General features: G+C 41.4%; 2 protein-coding genes across 3 annotated transcripts in view; both read left to right on the top strand.

Annotated features, from left to right (window-relative positions):
* LGMN (legumain) overlaps positions 1 to 18,913 on the top strand; it is a 46,435-nt gene that overhangs the window by 26,085 nt on the left and 1,437 nt on the right. The window contains exons 1-12 of one of the 2 annotated variants that reach the window (XM_050953312.1): positions 2,834 to 2,946; positions 3,450 to 3,547; positions 4,662 to 4,743; positions 6,796 to 6,881; positions 9,509 to 9,584; positions 10,177 to 10,239; positions 11,240 to 11,306; positions 12,695 to 12,813; positions 13,251 to 13,340; positions 14,434 to 14,631; positions 15,386 to 15,556; positions 17,517 to 17,584. In XM_050953312.1, the coding sequence (XP_050809269.1) occupies positions 3,516 to 3,547; positions 4,662 to 4,743; positions 6,796 to 6,881; positions 9,509 to 9,584; positions 10,177 to 10,239; positions 11,240 to 11,306; positions 12,695 to 12,813; positions 13,251 to 13,340; positions 14,434 to 14,631; positions 15,386 to 15,556; positions 17,517 to 17,584 (1,052 nt within the window). In that variant the 5' untranslated portion in view covers positions 2,834 to 2,946; positions 3,450 to 3,515. Of the gene's footprint in view, positions 1 to 2,833; positions 2,947 to 3,449; positions 3,548 to 4,661; positions 4,744 to 6,795; positions 6,882 to 9,508; positions 9,585 to 10,176; positions 10,240 to 11,239; positions 11,307 to 12,694; positions 12,814 to 13,250; positions 13,341 to 14,433; positions 14,632 to 15,385; positions 15,557 to 17,516; positions 17,585 to 18,913 lie in introns of those variants that run through there. The other variant, XM_050953311.1, reaches the window with a different exon arrangement.
* Positions 9,607 to 18,913, top strand: part of ATXN3 (ataxin 3) — a 464,297-nt gene continuing 454,990 nt past the window's right edge. The window contains exon 1 of the mRNA XM_050953329.1: positions 9,607 to 9,611. The gene's annotated coding sequence lies outside the window, so the exon portion shown is untranslated. The remainder of the gene's footprint in view (positions 9,612 to 18,913) is intronic.

Genomic DNA, 18,913 nt, shown 5'->3' with positions numbered 1-18,913 from the left:
CTCCCTCTCTGTTCCCAATCCTGGAAACAAAAAGTACTTTCCTCTTCACCCAGAGGGAATGCAAAATCAGGCTAGCCACTTCAACACACACAGATCTCCCCTGATTTCTTCCTCCCACCAATTCCCTGGTGAGTACAGACTCAATTTCCCTGCAGTAAAGAAAAACTCCAACAGGTCTTAAAAGAAAGCTTTATATAAAAAGAAAGAAAAAATACAAATAGTCTCTCTGTATTAAGATGACACAATACAGGGCAATTTCTTAAAAGAATATTGAATAAACAGCCTTATTCAAAAAGAATACAAATCAAAGCACTCCAGCACTTATATTCATGCAAATACCAAAGAAAAGAAACCATATAACTTACTATCTGATCTCTTTGTCCTTACACTTGGAAACAGAAGACTAGAAAAAAGAAACTACTTCTCCAAAGCTCAGAGAAAGCAGGCAGCCAGAAACACAAAGACTAAAACACTCAATTCCCTCCACCCAAAGTTGAAAAAATCCGGTTTCCTGATTGGTCCTCTGGTCAGGTGCTTCAGGTGAAAGAGACATTAACCCTTAGCTATCTGTTTATGACAACCATAGCAGGCAGGAGTGCTAGTAATGGATGAGAAGGACCCTGTTATGCTAGGCCAGCGTTTCTCAAATGTGGCCACCGTGACCACATGTGGCCACTAGGAGCTTTTCTTGTGGCCACAGCCTCCTGGGCTGTGATGGGGGCAGTACAAAGGAGAGCCCCCTCCCCTCCCCTCCCTGTTGCTCCTGGATGCTGAGGCAGGCAGCAGGGGTCAGGCCCTGTCTCAGTCTGGAGTCATGTGGGACATAACGCTGGAGAAGCAGGTAGCCAGCAAGTTCCCCACCTTCCCATGGGTGGCAGGGCTCAGGCTTTGAGCTTCAGCTCTGGGGTGGCAGGGCAGCAAACTTTGTCTGTGGAGCTCCAGGCCTGGGCTCTGACCACATGGCTTCAGGCTCTGCCTCTGGACCCTGTCCTCTGGCCATGGGACTCTCAGCTCTGGCCGCAGGGCTTCAGGCTCCAGCCCCCTACTGCCTCTCCCAGCCCCATCTCCCCTGGACCAGAGAAGAACAACAAGAATGATTAAAGGTCTTGAGAACATGACCTACAAAGGAAGGCTGAAAGAATTGGGTTTGTTTAGTTTGGAAAAGAGAAGACTGAGAGGGGACATGGTAGCAGTTTTCAGGTATCTAAAAGGGTGTCATCAGGAGGAGGGAGAAAACTTGTTCACCTTAGCCTCTAATGATAGAACAAGAAGCAATGGGCTTAAACTGCAGCAAGAGAGATTTAGGTTGGACATTAGGAAAAAGTTCCTAACTGTCAGGGTGGTTAAACACTGGAATAAATTGCCTAGGGAGGTTGTGGAATCTCCATCTCTGGAGATATTTAAGAGTAGGTTAGATAAATGTCTATTAGGGATGGTCTAGACAGTATTTGGTCCTGCCATGAGGGCAGGGGACTGGACTCGATGACCTCTCGAGGTCCCTTCCAGTCCTAGAGTCTATGAATCTATGACCCCACTGTGTCCCCCAACTCTCCATCCATGGCTTAATTTGCCAGGACTGATTAAGTCTTTTGTGAAAAGTGATATTAACAAACATACTAGTATCACTTTTCACACCAGACTTACTAGCTACCAATAAATAAATTACTATTTGGACGTGTATATTTATTTGATTATCCTAAAGCTAATCAAGTATTTTAGGAAAAAGTGAGAGAGAGCAGCCATCGGCAAGAATTGGTGGCTGCACTCTGAGGCCACCAAAAAATTTGTCCTGAGAACCCCTGTGCTAGGCGATGTACAAATAAAAATATTGTTCCTGCCCCCAAAAGCTTACAACCTTAGTTGACAGTGGATAACGGATAAAGACCAGTGGTCCCCAAACTTTTCAGGGTTGCGTCCCCCATTACAGGGTCTGTGCCCCCCCAGAGCCTGTTGGGAGTGGGGCCATGGCTTGGAGGGAGAGATGTGGACAGCGGTAAGGGGATTGAAGCTGGGGTCACAGCTGGGGGCTGGGCCAGTGGGGCCGGGGCCAGGAGCAGAGCTAGATGGCCCTCCCTCCCCACCCCTCTTGGGGGCTGGCCCAGGCCTCAACCGTGCCCGCCTGAATGTTCCTCCATGCCCTCCCCCAGTGGGGTGCCTCCCAGGATTTGGGGACCTCTGATATAGACAAATAGATTTGGGTGGCACAAGGAAACAGTAAGACTCTGTTGATAGGCAGAGGTCTCAGCTGCCTACCCATTGTCAAGTTTTTTGTAGGTATTATAACAAAGAGTTTTAAGGAGGAATTTGAAGGTGGATAATGAATTAGTTTTGCAGATGTTTACAGGAGGCTTCTCCCAAGCATGGAGGGCAGCCTGGGAGAAACCCCTAATGTGCTTGTTTGAAAGTTTAACAAGTGGGTGGTGGTGATGAAGGCTGGTATTACCAGGGCCGGCTCCAAGCACCAGCTCAGCAAGCAGGTGCTTGGGGTGGCAAAGGGGAAGAAGCAGCACATCAGGCACTTCGGCGGTGGGTCCCTTGGTCCCTCTCAGAGGGAAGGACCTGCACCGAATTGCCTCCGAAGAAGAAAGCGGCACGGTGTAGCTGCCGCTGATCACGGCTGCTTTTTTTTTTCCTCTCTCTCCTTCCCGCTGCTTGGGGCACCAAACCTTGGAGCCGGCCCTGGGTATTACTGGCCTACCAAAGATAAGAATTGACATTTCAATTGCAAAGAAGAGATAATAGGTAGGGTGGGGACAGGCTGTGAAGGGCCTTGAAAGTGAATATAAGCAGTTTATGTTTGATGCAATGGAGAAGAGGAAGCCAGTGGAGGGATGCAAAAAGAGGGATGACATGGTCCAAGTGGCACGCTAGGAGAAAGCCATTAAGCCTTTGAAGACAGCTGTGTGCTCAGGCTTTCCGGAGGCTCTCAATCCTTTATATTTACAAGTAGTTACTGAAAGCCCATGCTGTTGCACGGGTGTCATTCAGAAAGTCATGTGTGTAAAAAAAGCTGAAAATGGGGCCCTTGTGTCCCATACACCATGTTGTAGGGAGAAGTATTGCTGTTTGTACATGTTTCCCAAAGTGTGTGCACAAAACTTGCCCTGGCTGGAGGCACAAGCATCTTTTTGCAATCCCCAGCTTCTCTGATCAGCTGCCACATTCCACCTGCCACAGAACCTTTGGACTCCAACATTCCATCCTTTTCTCACAGCCACCAGTGGTGATAGAATCTGGTGATATTCTGAACAGAAAGAGCTCCCAGCCATGATTATAACTGTTTTCATCCCTTCACACTGACTCAAGACATTTTAAGCTTCACAGTGACAATTGTGAAATCCTGTTATTTAGATGAGGATGGTGGTCCAGAGTTTTTTTAATACAAAAAGCCTATAAAGTGATTTTCTTTTGTTCTCAAAGATTAACAAGGACATTCTGCTCTATTTCAGGCTGACGTATGCCATGCTTACCAGATTGTACACCGAAATGGAATTCCAGATGAACAGATCATTGTTATGATGTATGATGACATTGCAGATAATGAGGAGTAAGTGAAGAACATGGCAAGAATATTACACTATACATTGCATATTTTTTTCCTGTTCCATAGTTAGCAATAGTACTTTGTGTGTATATAGCACCTCAAAAAGAAGAATCCTAAGCATTTCACAGAATACGTACAGGGACCGCTTCACCCATCACTGAAATGAGTTCACTTTAGGATGTGTGCCTTGCAAATTTCTGAAGAGTAAGATCCTGATCTCAGTTATAGCAGCGTAAATTCAGAGCTTTTCAGTAACTTACTTTTGCATGTTGTGATACAAGTAAACAAACTTAATTTTTATTATACGTAGTAAAAATTATCTGTTATGTAGTACTTTACAGTACAGACATGTCTATATGTGTGGATATCTTTAAGGGCCATTTTCAGCCTGTTTAATCCCCAAAGCTTACTTCTCCCCATTCCCATGCATCATCGGATTTGGTATCGTTTGGCCATATTTGCGTTTATAATGCAACCAGCTCTTGCATTGCACTTTTCACAGTAAATCTTGAAATGCTGTACAAAGGAGGTCAGTATTTATGTGCAGCTGCACCCAGTTTCAGTGATAGCCCTTCACTCTGGACTAATTTCAACACTCAGCTCTAAATTTTGGTTCCTAGAAGCTGTGTGGGCACAGTGACAGCCACACCTTAGTCAGCTGCCTTAATTGATAAACTGAACTAGCTGACGCTAGCTGGTTAATATTTTGCTATCAGTGACTGCAATTACACAGCACTGGCAACAGTTCAGGTGTCAAAAGAGAGTAAAACTATTAAAAAGCAGAACCAGCAAGGGCTATTTCAAGCACCCAGGATGAAAATCCAGGGATTACAGCCATCACAGACCATGTCCTGCACCCTCAGAACAATTTACCTGGTCTTGCCACTGGGTTCATGGGGCTTGAGCTGGACATATGTAATTGATAAGGCACAAAGACCTCTACATGATCATTCAAAAATCAGTTTTAAAGAGTGATGCTTTTGTTAATAAATATGTACAAATATTTGGGCTTGATCTTGTTGACGTTTCATGACCTTTTAATATTTTTCTAGTTAATTTGTTGGCACAATATGGCATATGATTTATTCTTAATACGTGTGTCCAACTTAATTTTCAGAAATCCAACCAAAGGCATCATCATCAATAGACCCAATGGCACAGATGTGTACAAAGGAGTGCCAAAGGACTATGTACAAGAGGTAGGACTGAAGTAATCTACTATTCACCAATATGTATGAGATTTAACATTCCCTAGTGACCCAAGTAAATCTTTTCTCACCCCCCAGGCTGTTAGATATTCCTGAATACATTATTAAGCCTCTGGTTGATACAAAGCACTGGAGGGTGTTCATCCAGCTGGGTGGTTTGGCCAACTCTCCTAACCAGGATGTAAACAGAGGGCATATTAAAGTGGAGCAGAAACTATAACAATAGACTATTCCATTATTTCTGCACCATGCTCAGAGTGAGGGGAGGGTAAATTTTACAATTAAAAAAAAAATCAATAGCTCAATATGTAAACATGCACTGATTAAATTTCACTGTAGATTTGATGAAACAATCACTCATTGAGTGTATGGCTCAGTAGCCCAATATCTGAGTAATTTACAAGTTGTTACTAAGAGTATGTCTACACTGCATACTCCTTATGGCAGTATATAGAGTATCTACACTGTATGCTCCCCTAGAATAGGTCTGAAGAGCAGTGTAGATGGTGAAGCACAAGCAGAGTAAAGACAAGCCTGAACTCTGGGAGTGAATACCCTACGCAGCTCTACATGTCGAAGCAGTGCCTCCCATCTACATGGCTATTTTTAGCAGTGTAGTGTCCCTCTGTATCCCTGCTGCCAGTGTCTTTCTGTGCCACAGGGGGAGGCTCCAGCATTGGAGAAGGGCCCTGCTGGGGGTAGGCAGCAGGGAAAGGCTCTAACAGCTCCTAGCAGCAGGGAGGGGCTCTGGCAGCTCCGTGCTGCCTCTCTCCTGCCAGAGCCTTTCCTTCCCACAATGAAAGGCTCTGGCAGTGGGTTGCTGCCAAAGTCTTTCCCTTCTGCCTCCCCACTGCCAGAGCCTTTCACTGCTGTGTGTAGCTGCACATTACAGTGGACACAGCATGCTTTTTACTGTGGCATGTAGCTACACATATCCTACACACTGTCACCAGTGGTGTGCCGTGGAGACGTACTTAAATTGGAGGTAGTCTCAGAGATCTGTGTATGCAACCATAAAGCCTATTGCAAGGAGCTATAAAAATAGCACTTACATTTTTGTTCATATTGTCACCTGACTGCTTGTCTTCTCCACACTCCATTGAAAGTAATAATTAACTTTTCAAACAAAGACATTCCTAACTTTGTTAAAAAAATAGTTACTTATTTTACTGAATCCTGCCAGTAGTTAGAGACTTCTGCTGGATAAAAAATATTGTTTGGCAAACGTGGCTTATGTTTTATACTTGTTTAACTGGAAATGAGAAGCAGTAGCCCTTTGGTATCAGGTTAAATGATGAGAACTTTTTGACAAAGTGAAATCTATTTAAAGGGATTGAGAAAAATCAGTTGCTTAACAGAGGAGGATCAGAACTGTGCTTGATATAATAAATTCAGGATACTTTCAGCCAGTCTCCCACGGCCGGAGATCACCTAATAAAGGTGGCATGAAGTATAGGTTTCATTGTATTTTACATGTGCAATGGCTGACACGTTTTCCTAGTTTCCAGCACTATGACTGTCCCTGATTTTCAAAAGCAGCCACGCTCTAACAAACTGCAGTGGGTGACCATCATGATTAAGGACTTGTTTACACTAGAAAGTTGTACTGGCATATGCCAAGGTGTAAATTTAAACAGATACAGTTATACCAATATAACTACGTACATGCTATTTTGGAATATGTGGTCTTTCTCAGTTTAGCTTGTGTCACTTTGGAAGCGGGATAAGCTAAACCAAAGAACCACTTTTATTCACACATGGGAGTTTATGCTAGTGTATCTATTTCATTTTATGTATACTGGTATAGGTAGTAAATCTTTCCTGTATAGACAAGCCCTTAGGGGAAAAGAAAAATGCTGCATATGAAGATCAGTACTAATGGTTATCATAGGCACCAGCTCCCAAAGCCCACCCCAACAGCATTCCTCTGCATTGTAAAACATTTGTTGGTTCTGTTGTACAGAACCTGTCTGTTTAGGTGAGTAAATAAAGTTGACTGTTACTGCATTTCATATTTAATTTTAAAACTCTCTTGATTTGTAGGATGTTACTCCAGAAAATTTCCTTGCTGTTCTGAGGGGTGATGCTGAAGCAATGAAGGGCATAGGATCAGGAAAAGTATTAAAAAGGTAACATAGAAGTTGTGTTCAGGAAAGGATCATTCAGATCATGTGGGTAGACACTCATGTGCTGATGTTGAGTAATGTTGGAATTTAAATGAAATCTTAGTTATGTTGTTGTACAGATTGAGGATTAGCAAGACTTGTCAATGGCTATTCTACATCTTTGGAATTAGTAATGTCACAATTCTACTTGTTTTTAGCAATCTAGTATCAAAAAGTGTGTGTCTGTATCTGATTGATACCAAATATAGTGTGGATTGAGATCTAGATATCCACAATAGAGAGCAACTTGGCTACTGCAGACAAGTTGGTGGAGAGAGAGAGGAATTCTGGCATTGGAATGAAGGAGAAAAGTTACAGAGCTGGACTGTATTTAAATTGGTCCTTGCTACATAGCTGTAGTCATGTGGGGCTTCACCTACATAGCTCAGGCTTAAAATATTCAGTGTATAAATACAAGATTAGAAGTGCTGAGAAGGGTTCTGAGCTTTTATTAATGAATATATTGCTGTACTGCTGCAAATTGCTAAACTGGAATGTGGCCTGAAAGGTGAACGTAGCTAAACATTTCATTAGCCAAATTAAAAATTGCATTTAGGCCCATGGCTACTCATACATGGGCATTTTCAAACTGCTGCCCCCACATAGTTGTAAGTAAAGTAGTGGATGTGCAGGGGTCCCAACATTTATTGCTACTCAGTAAGACGACAGTATTTAACCTTACTTGCATCCATGCATAGTTGTCATTTGCATGAATGGAACAACCTTCTGATCCCTGCGGCAGACTACACAAGGTCTTCTGAGATCAAGACCTTTAAGTATCCAATACAATCAGAACCAGACTAGTACAAACATAAATCTGGCAAAATAGCTAAATTTTAGCAGAATGGAGAAATAGTAGAATCCTAAATTGGATAAATACAACTATACAATTCAGAACAGCTTGGCCACATTGTCTTCCTTCACAGAGTTACACTCATTAAGGGTCTTAACAACAAAGAATCATCTTTAGAATCTCTTCCTATTATTGCTACATCTTTTAGATATGGAAAGTCTTGTGTTAACTATGTCTGGTACTGGCTTACAATATTGCAGATGAATCAGGGGAGGATGAAAATCCACAATGCACCTGGTCCTATTCTGCATTTCCATACAGATGGCTTGTCTACGCTCGAAATGCTACAGCAGCCCAGCTGTAGCTGCATCACTGTAGCACTTCAGTGTAGACACTATTTATAATGATGGGAAGGATTTTTCCATCGGTGTAGGTAATCCACCTTAATGGAGCATCAAGGATTAGAACCGTAATTCCCAAACTTTAATAACCTATGAACCTCTTTCACTAAACTGTCAAGTCTCACGAACCCCCTCCTAAAAATGAATATTGCCAAGGATTTTCTCCTTTATTGGAGTATAAATTATAAAAGCAGTGATCTTGGAAATATAAAATTTGTTTTTATGACATGCTTATTACACACTATTTATTAATTATCATCATCATTACAGTATTTTTATTACATTATGAAAACGGCAACACTCTTCCAAGATCTCACTTTCATAGCTTGTATCACTTTGATTAAGCCTGTTATAAGACAAGGCGCCTATGTTTCATCAAGGAGTATCATGTAAAACCAGCATGAAAGTATTTAAGAAACCAACTGGAGTTCCTCCTACACAAGCATTCAGGTCTTGAGCAGTCCAGGCAAACAACGCAGGTTACAACAAAGCTTAAACTTGTTCTTCATAAAAATTTAAAAAACAATACTAGCTGCCTATTTAATTTTAAAAACAGCAAAAAAAATATCCACCTCCCTTTCCATTTTTTATAAGGAGTCTTGAAGTTTAAATCTCCTCACTCCTCAGTGAGATATGCTTGCTTAGCTCTTTGATATCCAGGAGCTCCCGGCTGCTGGCCCCATGGTGCCCAGAGTTCCTAGGGACAGCTCTGTCTGCCATTAGGGAATTTTTTCCCCAAGAACCCTCTAACATTTTGTGAACCCCAGTTTGGGAACCACTGGATTAGAAGGTTACAAATCCCAGATTTGAGTACATTGCATTAATAGAACACATTTAAAATGTACCAGTGTTTTCTGATATTTGCAGCTGAAGCTGAAATAGATTAACCCTAAAATTAAAAATAATCATGGAAATAGCTATTGATTCTCAGGTTTTATAAAACTATTTTACAAAAGCTTAATCTTGGACTAAATGACCCAAAATGTTTATATTACAAGAATAAGACACTTAAATCCATTTACGTTGCTAGTGTGAAAATTTTGAGCACTCTTAAAAGATACAATCATACAATTGTAGGACTGGAAGGGACCTTGAGAGGTCTTCTAGTCCAGTCCCCTGCAGTCATGGCAGGACTAAGTATTATTTAGAAAGATCCCTGACAGATGTGTGTTTTGTTCAGTTCAGGATTCTGGCTATTTGCATTCCTTTTCTAGTCATTCATCTTTTCACATAAGTATCCAAAGTATAGTATGTAATTTGAAAAGGTGTTATAAATGAGACCACATCTTCCGATTTATTGTCATGAATACCAGCATGTCTCAATACTAAAACAGGTTTTTATGTAAAGACTAAGATGAAATGTTTAGAATGTCAATTTTCTGAATTTCTCTTGGCAGTGGTCCCAAGGATCATGTGTTTGTTTATTTCACCGACCATGGAGCCCCTGGACTACTGGCTTTTCCTAATGGTGATGTAAGCATTTTATTTTGAACGTTTTTAAAGTTACCATAAAAATAAATATTTCTAAATCTAAAATTTCTTAACACTATTTTTTTCTTGGAAAGAATATAAGGGGCCATGTTCTGATCTCCCAGTTTACACGAGATCACAATTTGGGCCATGATATAAAATGGAATACTTAATGTTTGAAAGCTGAGGTCCAGACAAACTATTTGTTCATTGTGTGATTCTGTTGCTCAGATTTGCAGTACATCATTCAGACTGTTGTGGGCATGATTATTCATCTTGCACATTGTAGTAAATATTGTAACCTCTGTTTCCCAGGGGGGGCGTAAAAAGTATAACTTCTTCATGTTAAATTTGGACTTTATGATCACAGACTACAGTAAATCAGTTATTTAAGTAACAAAAGGGGTACAAGTGTGCATTAAATATTCAAGCAACTCTCTTGTAAACTCCAACAATGAAAATATTTATATCTTCAAATAGGTAGAAGCAGTAATATATAAAAAGTAGGAATCATTTATTCTAATGAAATGAGTTTCTTCTCTTATTTATTTTGCTGAATTAAGGTGGTATTAAAACAAGTGTTCTTATTTTACAGCTTCATGTAAAGGACTTGAACAAGACCATTTATTACATGTACCATAACAAAAAATACCAAAAGGTAAATAACAGTTTATCAGATGTGAAATTAATAGAGGAACGACTGCAAAGGAAGCATCTTTATGACCTCTGTGGCTGCACTTCCCTCAATTATATAAACAAACTCATAGTTGTTAAAGAGGAAGATGATTCAAAGCCTGAAATTTAGATCAATTGCCCATCTAAACGAGATATATATTCCCTTTTTGAACCATCTTCAGTTTACTTTCCTGTTGTAGCATGTGATTTATTTGGATCCGTGTTGAAAGGTTTCATATCCTGATTTAGCAAAGCCCTGTGACTCCCATATATTTTGATCACCAGTAGAGTTGAAAAACACCCACTATCACTTCACCCCTGCCCCTGCTTACTGTGCTTTGTTCACCCTTGACCCTGTGTACTGTTACTGTAGGAAGCCTGTGTATATCTTGTGATTCACTGCTGGTTATTGTTACAAAATATCAAGTCAGCTGAGGATAAAGGGACACTTACAGAAACTAACATTTATATTAAACAACCAACCAATTATTTTATCTAAGTGATTTCTATTCCCATTTCAGCACAGGTGAAGTCACTTAGAGTAAAGAAAACTAATTGGTATCTATAGCTGTTTGTTAGATTACTTTCTTAAATAAGACTTTATTACTCATGTCAGAGTACTATAGTTGGTTGTGTTTAGGTCTGTATAAGTGGCGATGTCTCAAAAATACTGAGTCTACAGCCAACTCAGAATGGTATATTATTTCCAATTAAAAAAAAGCTGATCAGCTAGTTGAATTCTGCTTGAATTAGCAAAAAGCTCCATGTGAGATGTACATAGAAAAAACATTAAGAAACCTTTTTAATGCAGTTTTCTTCACTTGTTTCAGTTTTTCAAAGCAGGAAGTGACCTAATTTGCCTTTATGTATGTGTAGGACTATGTATAGTGTGCTGTTTTAGGACCAGATTAATTACCACTTGAAAGTACTTGAAACTCTTCTCCAGCCCACTGGTTTTTCCTAACACGTCTCACTTTCTACAGCTGGTGTTTTATATTGAAGCATGTGAGTCTGGATCAATGATGAACCATTTGGCTGACAATATCAATGGTAAGTGATCAGTCAGCTTTTTGGCCTGGCATTTCCCAGCTTGAAATGGTCAAAAGTTCTTGTGGCCAATGTGTTGCATATCCTGACTTGATCAGAAGTGTTGAGGGCAGTCCTGGGATTATTCTAGAGGTTTAACAGAGTATATAGAGGTTTAGCAGAGTATCAGGACTATTGGTTCTGTTATTAGCTCTGCCACCAACTTGAGACTTTAGTTTTGACAACCTCTGTTCTGTTTAGCCATCTGCAAAATGATGTTACTCACCTAACCCTCAAAGGCGAGCTGCAAGGTTTAATTGATTATTGGTTAAGCATTTTAAGAATGTACCATGGAAAGAATTATGAAATGCAAACTGTTAAAGAGGTAATAAAGTCTTCAGTTTTGGTGTCTCGCTTTTCAGCAGATTCTAACTCTTTTCTGCCTGAAACAAAATAACTTGTATATTCAAAGAAATAACTGTTGTTATATTGATACCACAAATGCTATATTCAACTTTTCCTGGAGCTCAAAAATTCTTGCAAACATACAAAATATGCCATGTTATATCTTTAGCTACTGAGGTCTTTTAGGTGTGTGAATTTTTCAGAGCTAGGATGAGGCTTCCTGTCCCAGTAATGGGATAACTTGCAGACTGTTTTGAACAGGTATCCCATTGTGTTAGAAAATACTTGACGGTAATGGCACATTGTTGGATGGAGTTGTTGTTCTAAAGATTTTTTTTACCTTAGTGTGCTCAATGAGTGTTAATAATGTACAGTATTACTCCAGTGGTAGTGTTTTCTGGAAAAGAGGAAGTTCAGGGACATTAAATGAGACAAGGTGGGTGAGGTCATATCTTTTAGCTTTACACTGAAGCATGTGAATCTGAATCTGAAGAAGAGCTTTGTGTAGCTCAAAAGCTTGTCTCTACCACCAACAGAAGTTGGTCCAATAAAAGATTAAACCTCACCCATCTTGTCTCTGTAATAACCTGGGACTGACATAGCTACAACAACACTACATAGGGACATTCAGTGTTATTCCAAATCAAATGTCAAATTAATACCAATTGTTAGCATGCAGAATAGGCAGATCAGCCGTTCAGTTAAGAGTCTATCTTTCAACTAAGATAATGTCTGTATTTGCAGCTTTTTGAATAGTAGCTTTTAATCAAAGCCCTCTTTCCCAAAACTATACATTCTTCATTATATGCTCACAATACAACACACAGTTGGTAAAAGGAAAAGAGCTTTTTCAGTGGTACCAACAGCAACTGTGGACAAAGTATTAGCAGACTGATTTTTCCTTTCAAAGCACTGAAGTAAATGAATAAAATCCGTTACATTCAGACAAGTGTAGCAGGCAGTTAAGAACCACTTAAATAAAGGCTGCTCTTCCATTTGTCTTACAGTTTATGCAACTACTGCTGCCAATCCTAGGGAGTCTTCTTACGCATGTTACTATGATGATAAGAGACAGACCTACCTAGGTGACTGGTACAGTGTCAACTGGATGGAAGATTCTGATGTGGTAAGTTACGTAGATCAGTATTTGGTGCTTTAAATTTAAGACAAGTATAAAGCTTTAAGCATTACAGTTTTTCTTTATACAAGTTTTATTTTATCCTTTAGGTTTTATTTAAGATTAAAAATCGTTTAAATTCTTAATCATTAGCAATGTGGAACTGGATGGCTTATAAACTTAAATACTTTACTGACAAATTCAATATTTGTGCAGGCTGTTCATTTAGACATCTTTACATTTAGTTCAGAAACTTAATTCCTCTTTGGTCGGTGTTGAAGTGGAAAAAATTCGAAACAGTCTAGCCACTAATTTTGAGTTCACTTAGTCTAATAGCCATTGCCCTGGTACTCACCACCTGCTCAGGGGAAGCTACGGCTCTTTTCCTTACATTTTTACAACAGCCATATATTGATATCTATAAACATATAGATTTCTTCATGCAGGAGGATCTGAAAAAAGAAACTCTCCATAAGCAATTTCTGATAGTAAAGAAACACACCAACACCAGCCATGTGATGCAATATGGAAACAGAGTGAGTATCCATTTAAATGGTTTCCAGGTCAAGTCTTCCCCATATATTTCAATCTCTTCAAAATTGCTGTACCCTGGTGAGGGGACAAATCCTCAGATTCTGAATATCTATCTGAAAAAGTAAAGCCTGCCCAAAGCTGGAGAAGCAGAACTCAAGATCTGAATTTTGTAACTAAGGCCTGTAGCCACTCGTATCTAGAGCTGCAGGTATTCAGTCTCTGCATTTACCCTTCAGATTGGAAAGTGCAAGACAGGAACCAAGAAATTCTCATTTCTCCCTCTTTACCCCTATTGTGCACAGCAGCCAATCCTTCCTAATTCTCTGCTCGCACCCTCAGAAGGGCCAGTAGCCATTTGCTGCTCCTCAGCCCCACAACCTTTATGTGCATCTTGAGCACAGAGTTTCATGCCAGCCTCCAGGCTACTCTTTTGTTCTCTGCTGTTGCTCCAGTCAAGTGCCTTTAGGCCTGATGAAAAAGCAGAGAGCAGTGACCAGGAAAGCAGAATAGAATGGGCAATTCCTGGTCAGGTTTGCCTCCTGGCACCAGACCTCACCTGGCCCTCTTTTCCTACATGGATATAGCAAAAAGAAATGTGGTCTAAGGGCTAATGCAGGGAACGGGGCATGAGAACACAGTGTGCCACTGATTTAACCTCCCAATGCTTCACTTTACCTATCCATAAAAGGGTTGTACTAGACACATTGCTAGCGCATTGTGAGCCTTAATAAATGATAATAAAATGCTTTGAGCTCTTTGGGTAGAAGGTGCCATAAACTGGCAAGTTATTCATAAATGCAATTGAAGGCATTCCATTCCATTGTTCAGTATACTAATAAAATGATTTTCTGATGTGGTCTTCAATCTGTAAAATTCAGGCTGTTCAACCTGGTGGCCTTTCGCCTTAGGGAACTTTGAAAATGAAGATTAGCCACTTTTAGGGCAACCTACTGCTTGTAAAACAATACTTGCCTTCATATGTCTTCCGTAGTCAAGCAAGTTTAGAAAATTAACAGGCTTGTATGGCAACACAAAGGATGACTGTCTAGCAGAGAAGTTTAACCTGTGCGTGTTTGTTTGCTTTCTAATGTGCAGAGCATCTCTTCTATGAAAGTGATGCAATTTCAGGGCATGGGAAAGAAATCCACTCCTATTTCACTGCCCCCAGTGGCACACTATGATCTCACTCCTAGTCCTGATGTGCCTCTTGAAATCATGAAACGGAAGCTGATGGCTACCAATGATATTTATGAGGCTAAGAAGATTGCTGGGGAGATGAAAACACATCTAGAGGTAAAGCTAAAAATTCTAACTACTGTTCATAAGGCGAAATTCAGTTCTGTTATATGGACATAAATCAAAAGTAACTCCAGTGAGACTAATGGAATTACTGCAAATTGACCCCAATTCATGACAAAATACATCTGCTATCGGTAACAGCCATCTGATATTTTTCTCCACAATTATTTAAACTTCTGAGATCTATAGACAAGGCATGTTTTGTTGGTAACTTACCAAATGGGAATATAAACATACAAAAACTAACCTACTAGATTTTACTGGCAGTGGTTCTACCACTAGAGGATATCCTCTTGCCCCCATAATTCTGGCACAAGAAAGCCATACTTCAGAATGACTGCCTACTTTAGCCTTTCTGAGATAAGACTTTCTCCAAAACCAAAGTGTCCCAAATCTCTAATATCATTATTGAAGAGCAAATACATTTTCCCAGAAGGCTGCTACAGCAAGTCTAGTCATGATTACTGGGCGTTTCCCCCCTTTTGCAGGGAGAACTAAAAGGTTAAAGGAATGCTCTGTTGAAAGCCCACCACCTGTAACCTTTCCCATTTCCCTTCTTATTTGTTCATGTTTTATTAAGGGGCAGGCCCAAAAGGGAGTGTCATTTCAATGGTATTTCTTTTAGAAAAGGGAGTATTTTTAAAAGAGCCCAAGGTTTTTTTTGAAAGAAGGAAGTGGCATTCAGTTACTAGTCTCCAAGTTAGGGTCAGGAAAAGCACATAATAAGTTGTCTTTGCTTTGTGTGCAGGCTAAACAGATTATTCAGGAATCCATGCGAAAGATCATATCCTTGGTAACAGAATCAAAGGAGCGAACTGAGCAAATTCTGTCAGATAGACTGACCATCAGTGACTATGACTGCTACCAGTCAGCAGTGAATCACTTCAAAACCCACTGCTTCAACTGGCACTCTCCCTTGGTAAGTGTAACATTAGCAAAAAACCCAATACATTTGTCAGTAGGACAAGCACAGCTGTCAAAGTGTTCTTACAAAGTCAATTTTTACCAAAAAGGAAAATTGGGATTATTGAACACGCCTGGATTTTCATTTTAATAAAACTTGAGAAACATTTTCAGAAGTAAAAGGCTTGCAGATGGAGTGTCTTTCAACCATCTACAAGTAACAAGATTATCAAAATAGAGGAAGGATTTCCTTCCTTCCTTTTACTGTTTTCTTCTTGCCTTTCACAAGTAACAGGACATTCAATATTGTTTTTTAGTCAACTCAATACAATTAACAGCAGCCTTGAAATACAGCACTTATGTACCGTATATACTCGTTCATAAAATGAAATTTTATAAAAGAGGGAAGCATCAGAGAAGGGGGTCGGCTTATGAACGAGTATAGAGAGGGAGAGGTGGGACATAGCCCCTCCCCACAACAGAGGGGACAAGGAGAGGCAGCAGAGCCAGAAGGGAAGAGGCGGAGCCAGAGTCTCTCCACTTCTGGCCAGGCTGCTCTTCCCCAGCCTCCGAAGCAGCTGCAGCTCCCAGGCTGGCAGGCTGCAGCAGTGCCACTCGGCCCCACCCCCCAGAGCAGGCTGTGGCTGCACCACCCGGCCCACTGGAGTACACTGCAGCTGTGCCGCCTGGCCCAGCCCACTGGAACATGCTGCAGCCTGCCGCCTGGTCTGGCCTGCCGCAGCAGCCTGCAGCCGCGCTGCCCAGCCTGCCAGAGCAGCTCCAGTCAGGCCAGAGACATCTCCTGGCCCTCCCCAGATAAGGTGGGAAGGGATGGGATGGGATGGGGAGAGTGTGGGGGTTCCCGGGCTAGGGGAGGGGTCATGTGTGGGGTGGTTACAGGGGTTACTTCCCTGACCTCCAGCTTCTCTCCCCCCCAAAATTTCCCCCCAGTTGCTGTCCTGGCCCATCAGGGTAAGCAGCTGGCATGCCGGGACACTTTGTTTACTTAGGTTTACCTCCGTGCCTGCGGACGCTCAAGGTAAACAAACCATCTTGGCCCACCAGCAGCTTATCCTGATGGCCTGGGAGCCAAAGTTTGCTGACCCCTGAATTATAGGGCTGGCTTATGAACAGGTCATGAAAATTTTCCATTTTTACTTATCTATCTTGCGGGGGGTCAGCTTATTAATGAACCGGCTTATGATCGAGTATATACTTATAATTATATCCTACAAAGAGATCCCCTTGTTGTACACTACCTGTGACAGCCTACTAGATATTATTTGGTTCTTGTTGAGTTCAGACATAATTTTTTTGAGCTTTACTACAAATAATTACTTTTGCTACAGTAGTATCTAAGAGTCTCAGTCAATATGCAGTGCCCCATTTTGCTAGGCACTGTACAAACAAGTAAGAGAAATCAGTCCCTGTCTCAAAGAACTCACAATCTAGGTGTCAGACAAGATGTAGATGCAGAAATCAGACAAACGGGGGAGTTGAGAGCATGAGGCAAGCATAAAACAGAATTCAATGGAAAAAGCAGAAGTCTCAAGTCATCACTTGTCTAATCTATGAAGCATTGACAGAGTACTCAGCACTGTACATGAGACAAAAGCAGGTATGTGCTCTGCCTAAGAAGCTAACAGTCTAGAGAGACAGTCCAACACAAGGGGGGGCCACATTGGTCTTCATTAGAGTTGTAGTTTCATCGACATTGGTTAGAATTAGGAGCCTTGCATAAGAAGGGAATCTGCAGTGAGAGCTGAATAAAGGAGAGGGATATAAGGACATTGTATGGCTGCAGGTGCAATGAGAAGCGTAAGAGAAGGGTAACTTTGGTCTGATATTAGAATATTCCAACAAGGATAGAAATCATTGGTGTTAACAGCATCTACAAAGCTCTTTTACTTCTAGCTTAAATAAAGAGAGCCTGGGATTTGACATGGAAATGCTTAATGTTCTTTGTTCAATTGCAGTACGAGTATGCTCTAAGACAGCTGTATGCCTTGGTCAATGTTTGTGAAGGAGGATATCCTATTGACAGGTAATCCAGCTTGCAGTATCAGCCTTATTGCCTTATACTCTGTGCTGATGAGGTCTCAGCTGGAGTTTTGTATCCAGTTCTGGGTGCCACATTTCAGGAAGGATGTGGACAAATTGGAGAAACTCCAGAAAGAGCAACGAAAACTATTGAAAGTCCAGAAAATGTGACCTATGAGAGGAGATTCAAAAAATTGGGGTTGGTTAATCTGGAGAAGAGAAGACTGAGGGGGCACATGATAACAGTTTTGAAGTAACAGAAGGTTGTTACAAGGAGGGAGGTAAATTGTTCTCATTAACCTCTGAGGATATGACAAGAAGCAATGGGCTTAAATTGAAGCAAGGGCAGTTTAGGTTGAACATTAGGAAAAACTTATTTTCAGCTAGTTAAGCACTGGAATAAATTGCCTAGGGAGGTTGTGGAATCGCAGTCATTGCAGATTTTTAAGGCAGGTTAGACAAACACATGTCAGAGATGGTCTAGGTCAGTGTTTCTCAAATGTGGCCACCAGGAGCCTTTCTGGCAACCACAGCCTTTTGGGCTGTGATTGGAGGGCAGGGGGCAAAGTAGAGCCCTCTCCCCCTCCCAGTTGCTCCTAGATGCTGGGGCCAGCAGCAGAGGTTGGGCCCTGCCCCCTCTGGAGTCACCTGGGGCACAACACTGGAGGAGCAGGCAGCAAGTGAGTTCCCCACCTTCCCATGGGTGGCGGGACTCAGGCTTTGGGCTTCAGCCCTGGGGTGGCAGGGCAGCAAGTTCTGTCCTTGGGACTTCAGGCTTCAGGCCTGGGCTCTGGCTGCACAGTGGCAGGCCCCAGGCTCCAGCCACATGGCTTCAGGCTCTGTCCTCGGACCCCATCCTCCAGCTGCGGGGCTTTGGGCTCCAGCCCCATCTCCCCCAACCTAATATCCATGGCTTAATTTGTCCCTAGGCTTGCCAGGGCTGATTAAGTCTGCTGTGAAAAGTGATACTTGTATGTTTGTTAATATCACTTTTCAGAACAGACTTACTAGCTAGCAATAAATAAATTACAATGATTTGGACGTGTATATGTGCATATTTATCTGGTTATCCTAAAGCTAATCAGGTATTTTAGGAAAAAGGAGAGAGTGACCACCAGCAAGACCTCCACACTCTGAGGCCACCAGAAAATTTGTCCTGAGAACCCCTGGTTTGAGAACCCCTATGAGTGCAGGGGACTGGACTAGATGACCTCTTGAGGTCCCTTCCAGTCCTTTGATTCTATGATTGTTTAAAATGCAAAACCTGGTAATTCGTAAATGTCTCACTACCTGTTAGCTGCATATTTTTTGCTTCTCTGCTTAGTCTATTATA

The sequence above is a fragment of the Gopherus flavomarginatus genome, chromosome 5 (assembly GCF_025201925.1).
Source record: "Gopherus flavomarginatus isolate rGopFla2 chromosome 5, rGopFla2.mat.asm, whole genome shotgun sequence".
NCBI lineage: Eukaryota > Metazoa > Chordata > Testudines > Testudinidae > Gopherus > Gopherus flavomarginatus.
The sequence above is the reverse complement of the archived record's forward strand: the minus strand, read 5'-3'. Positions and strand labels throughout refer to the sequence as shown.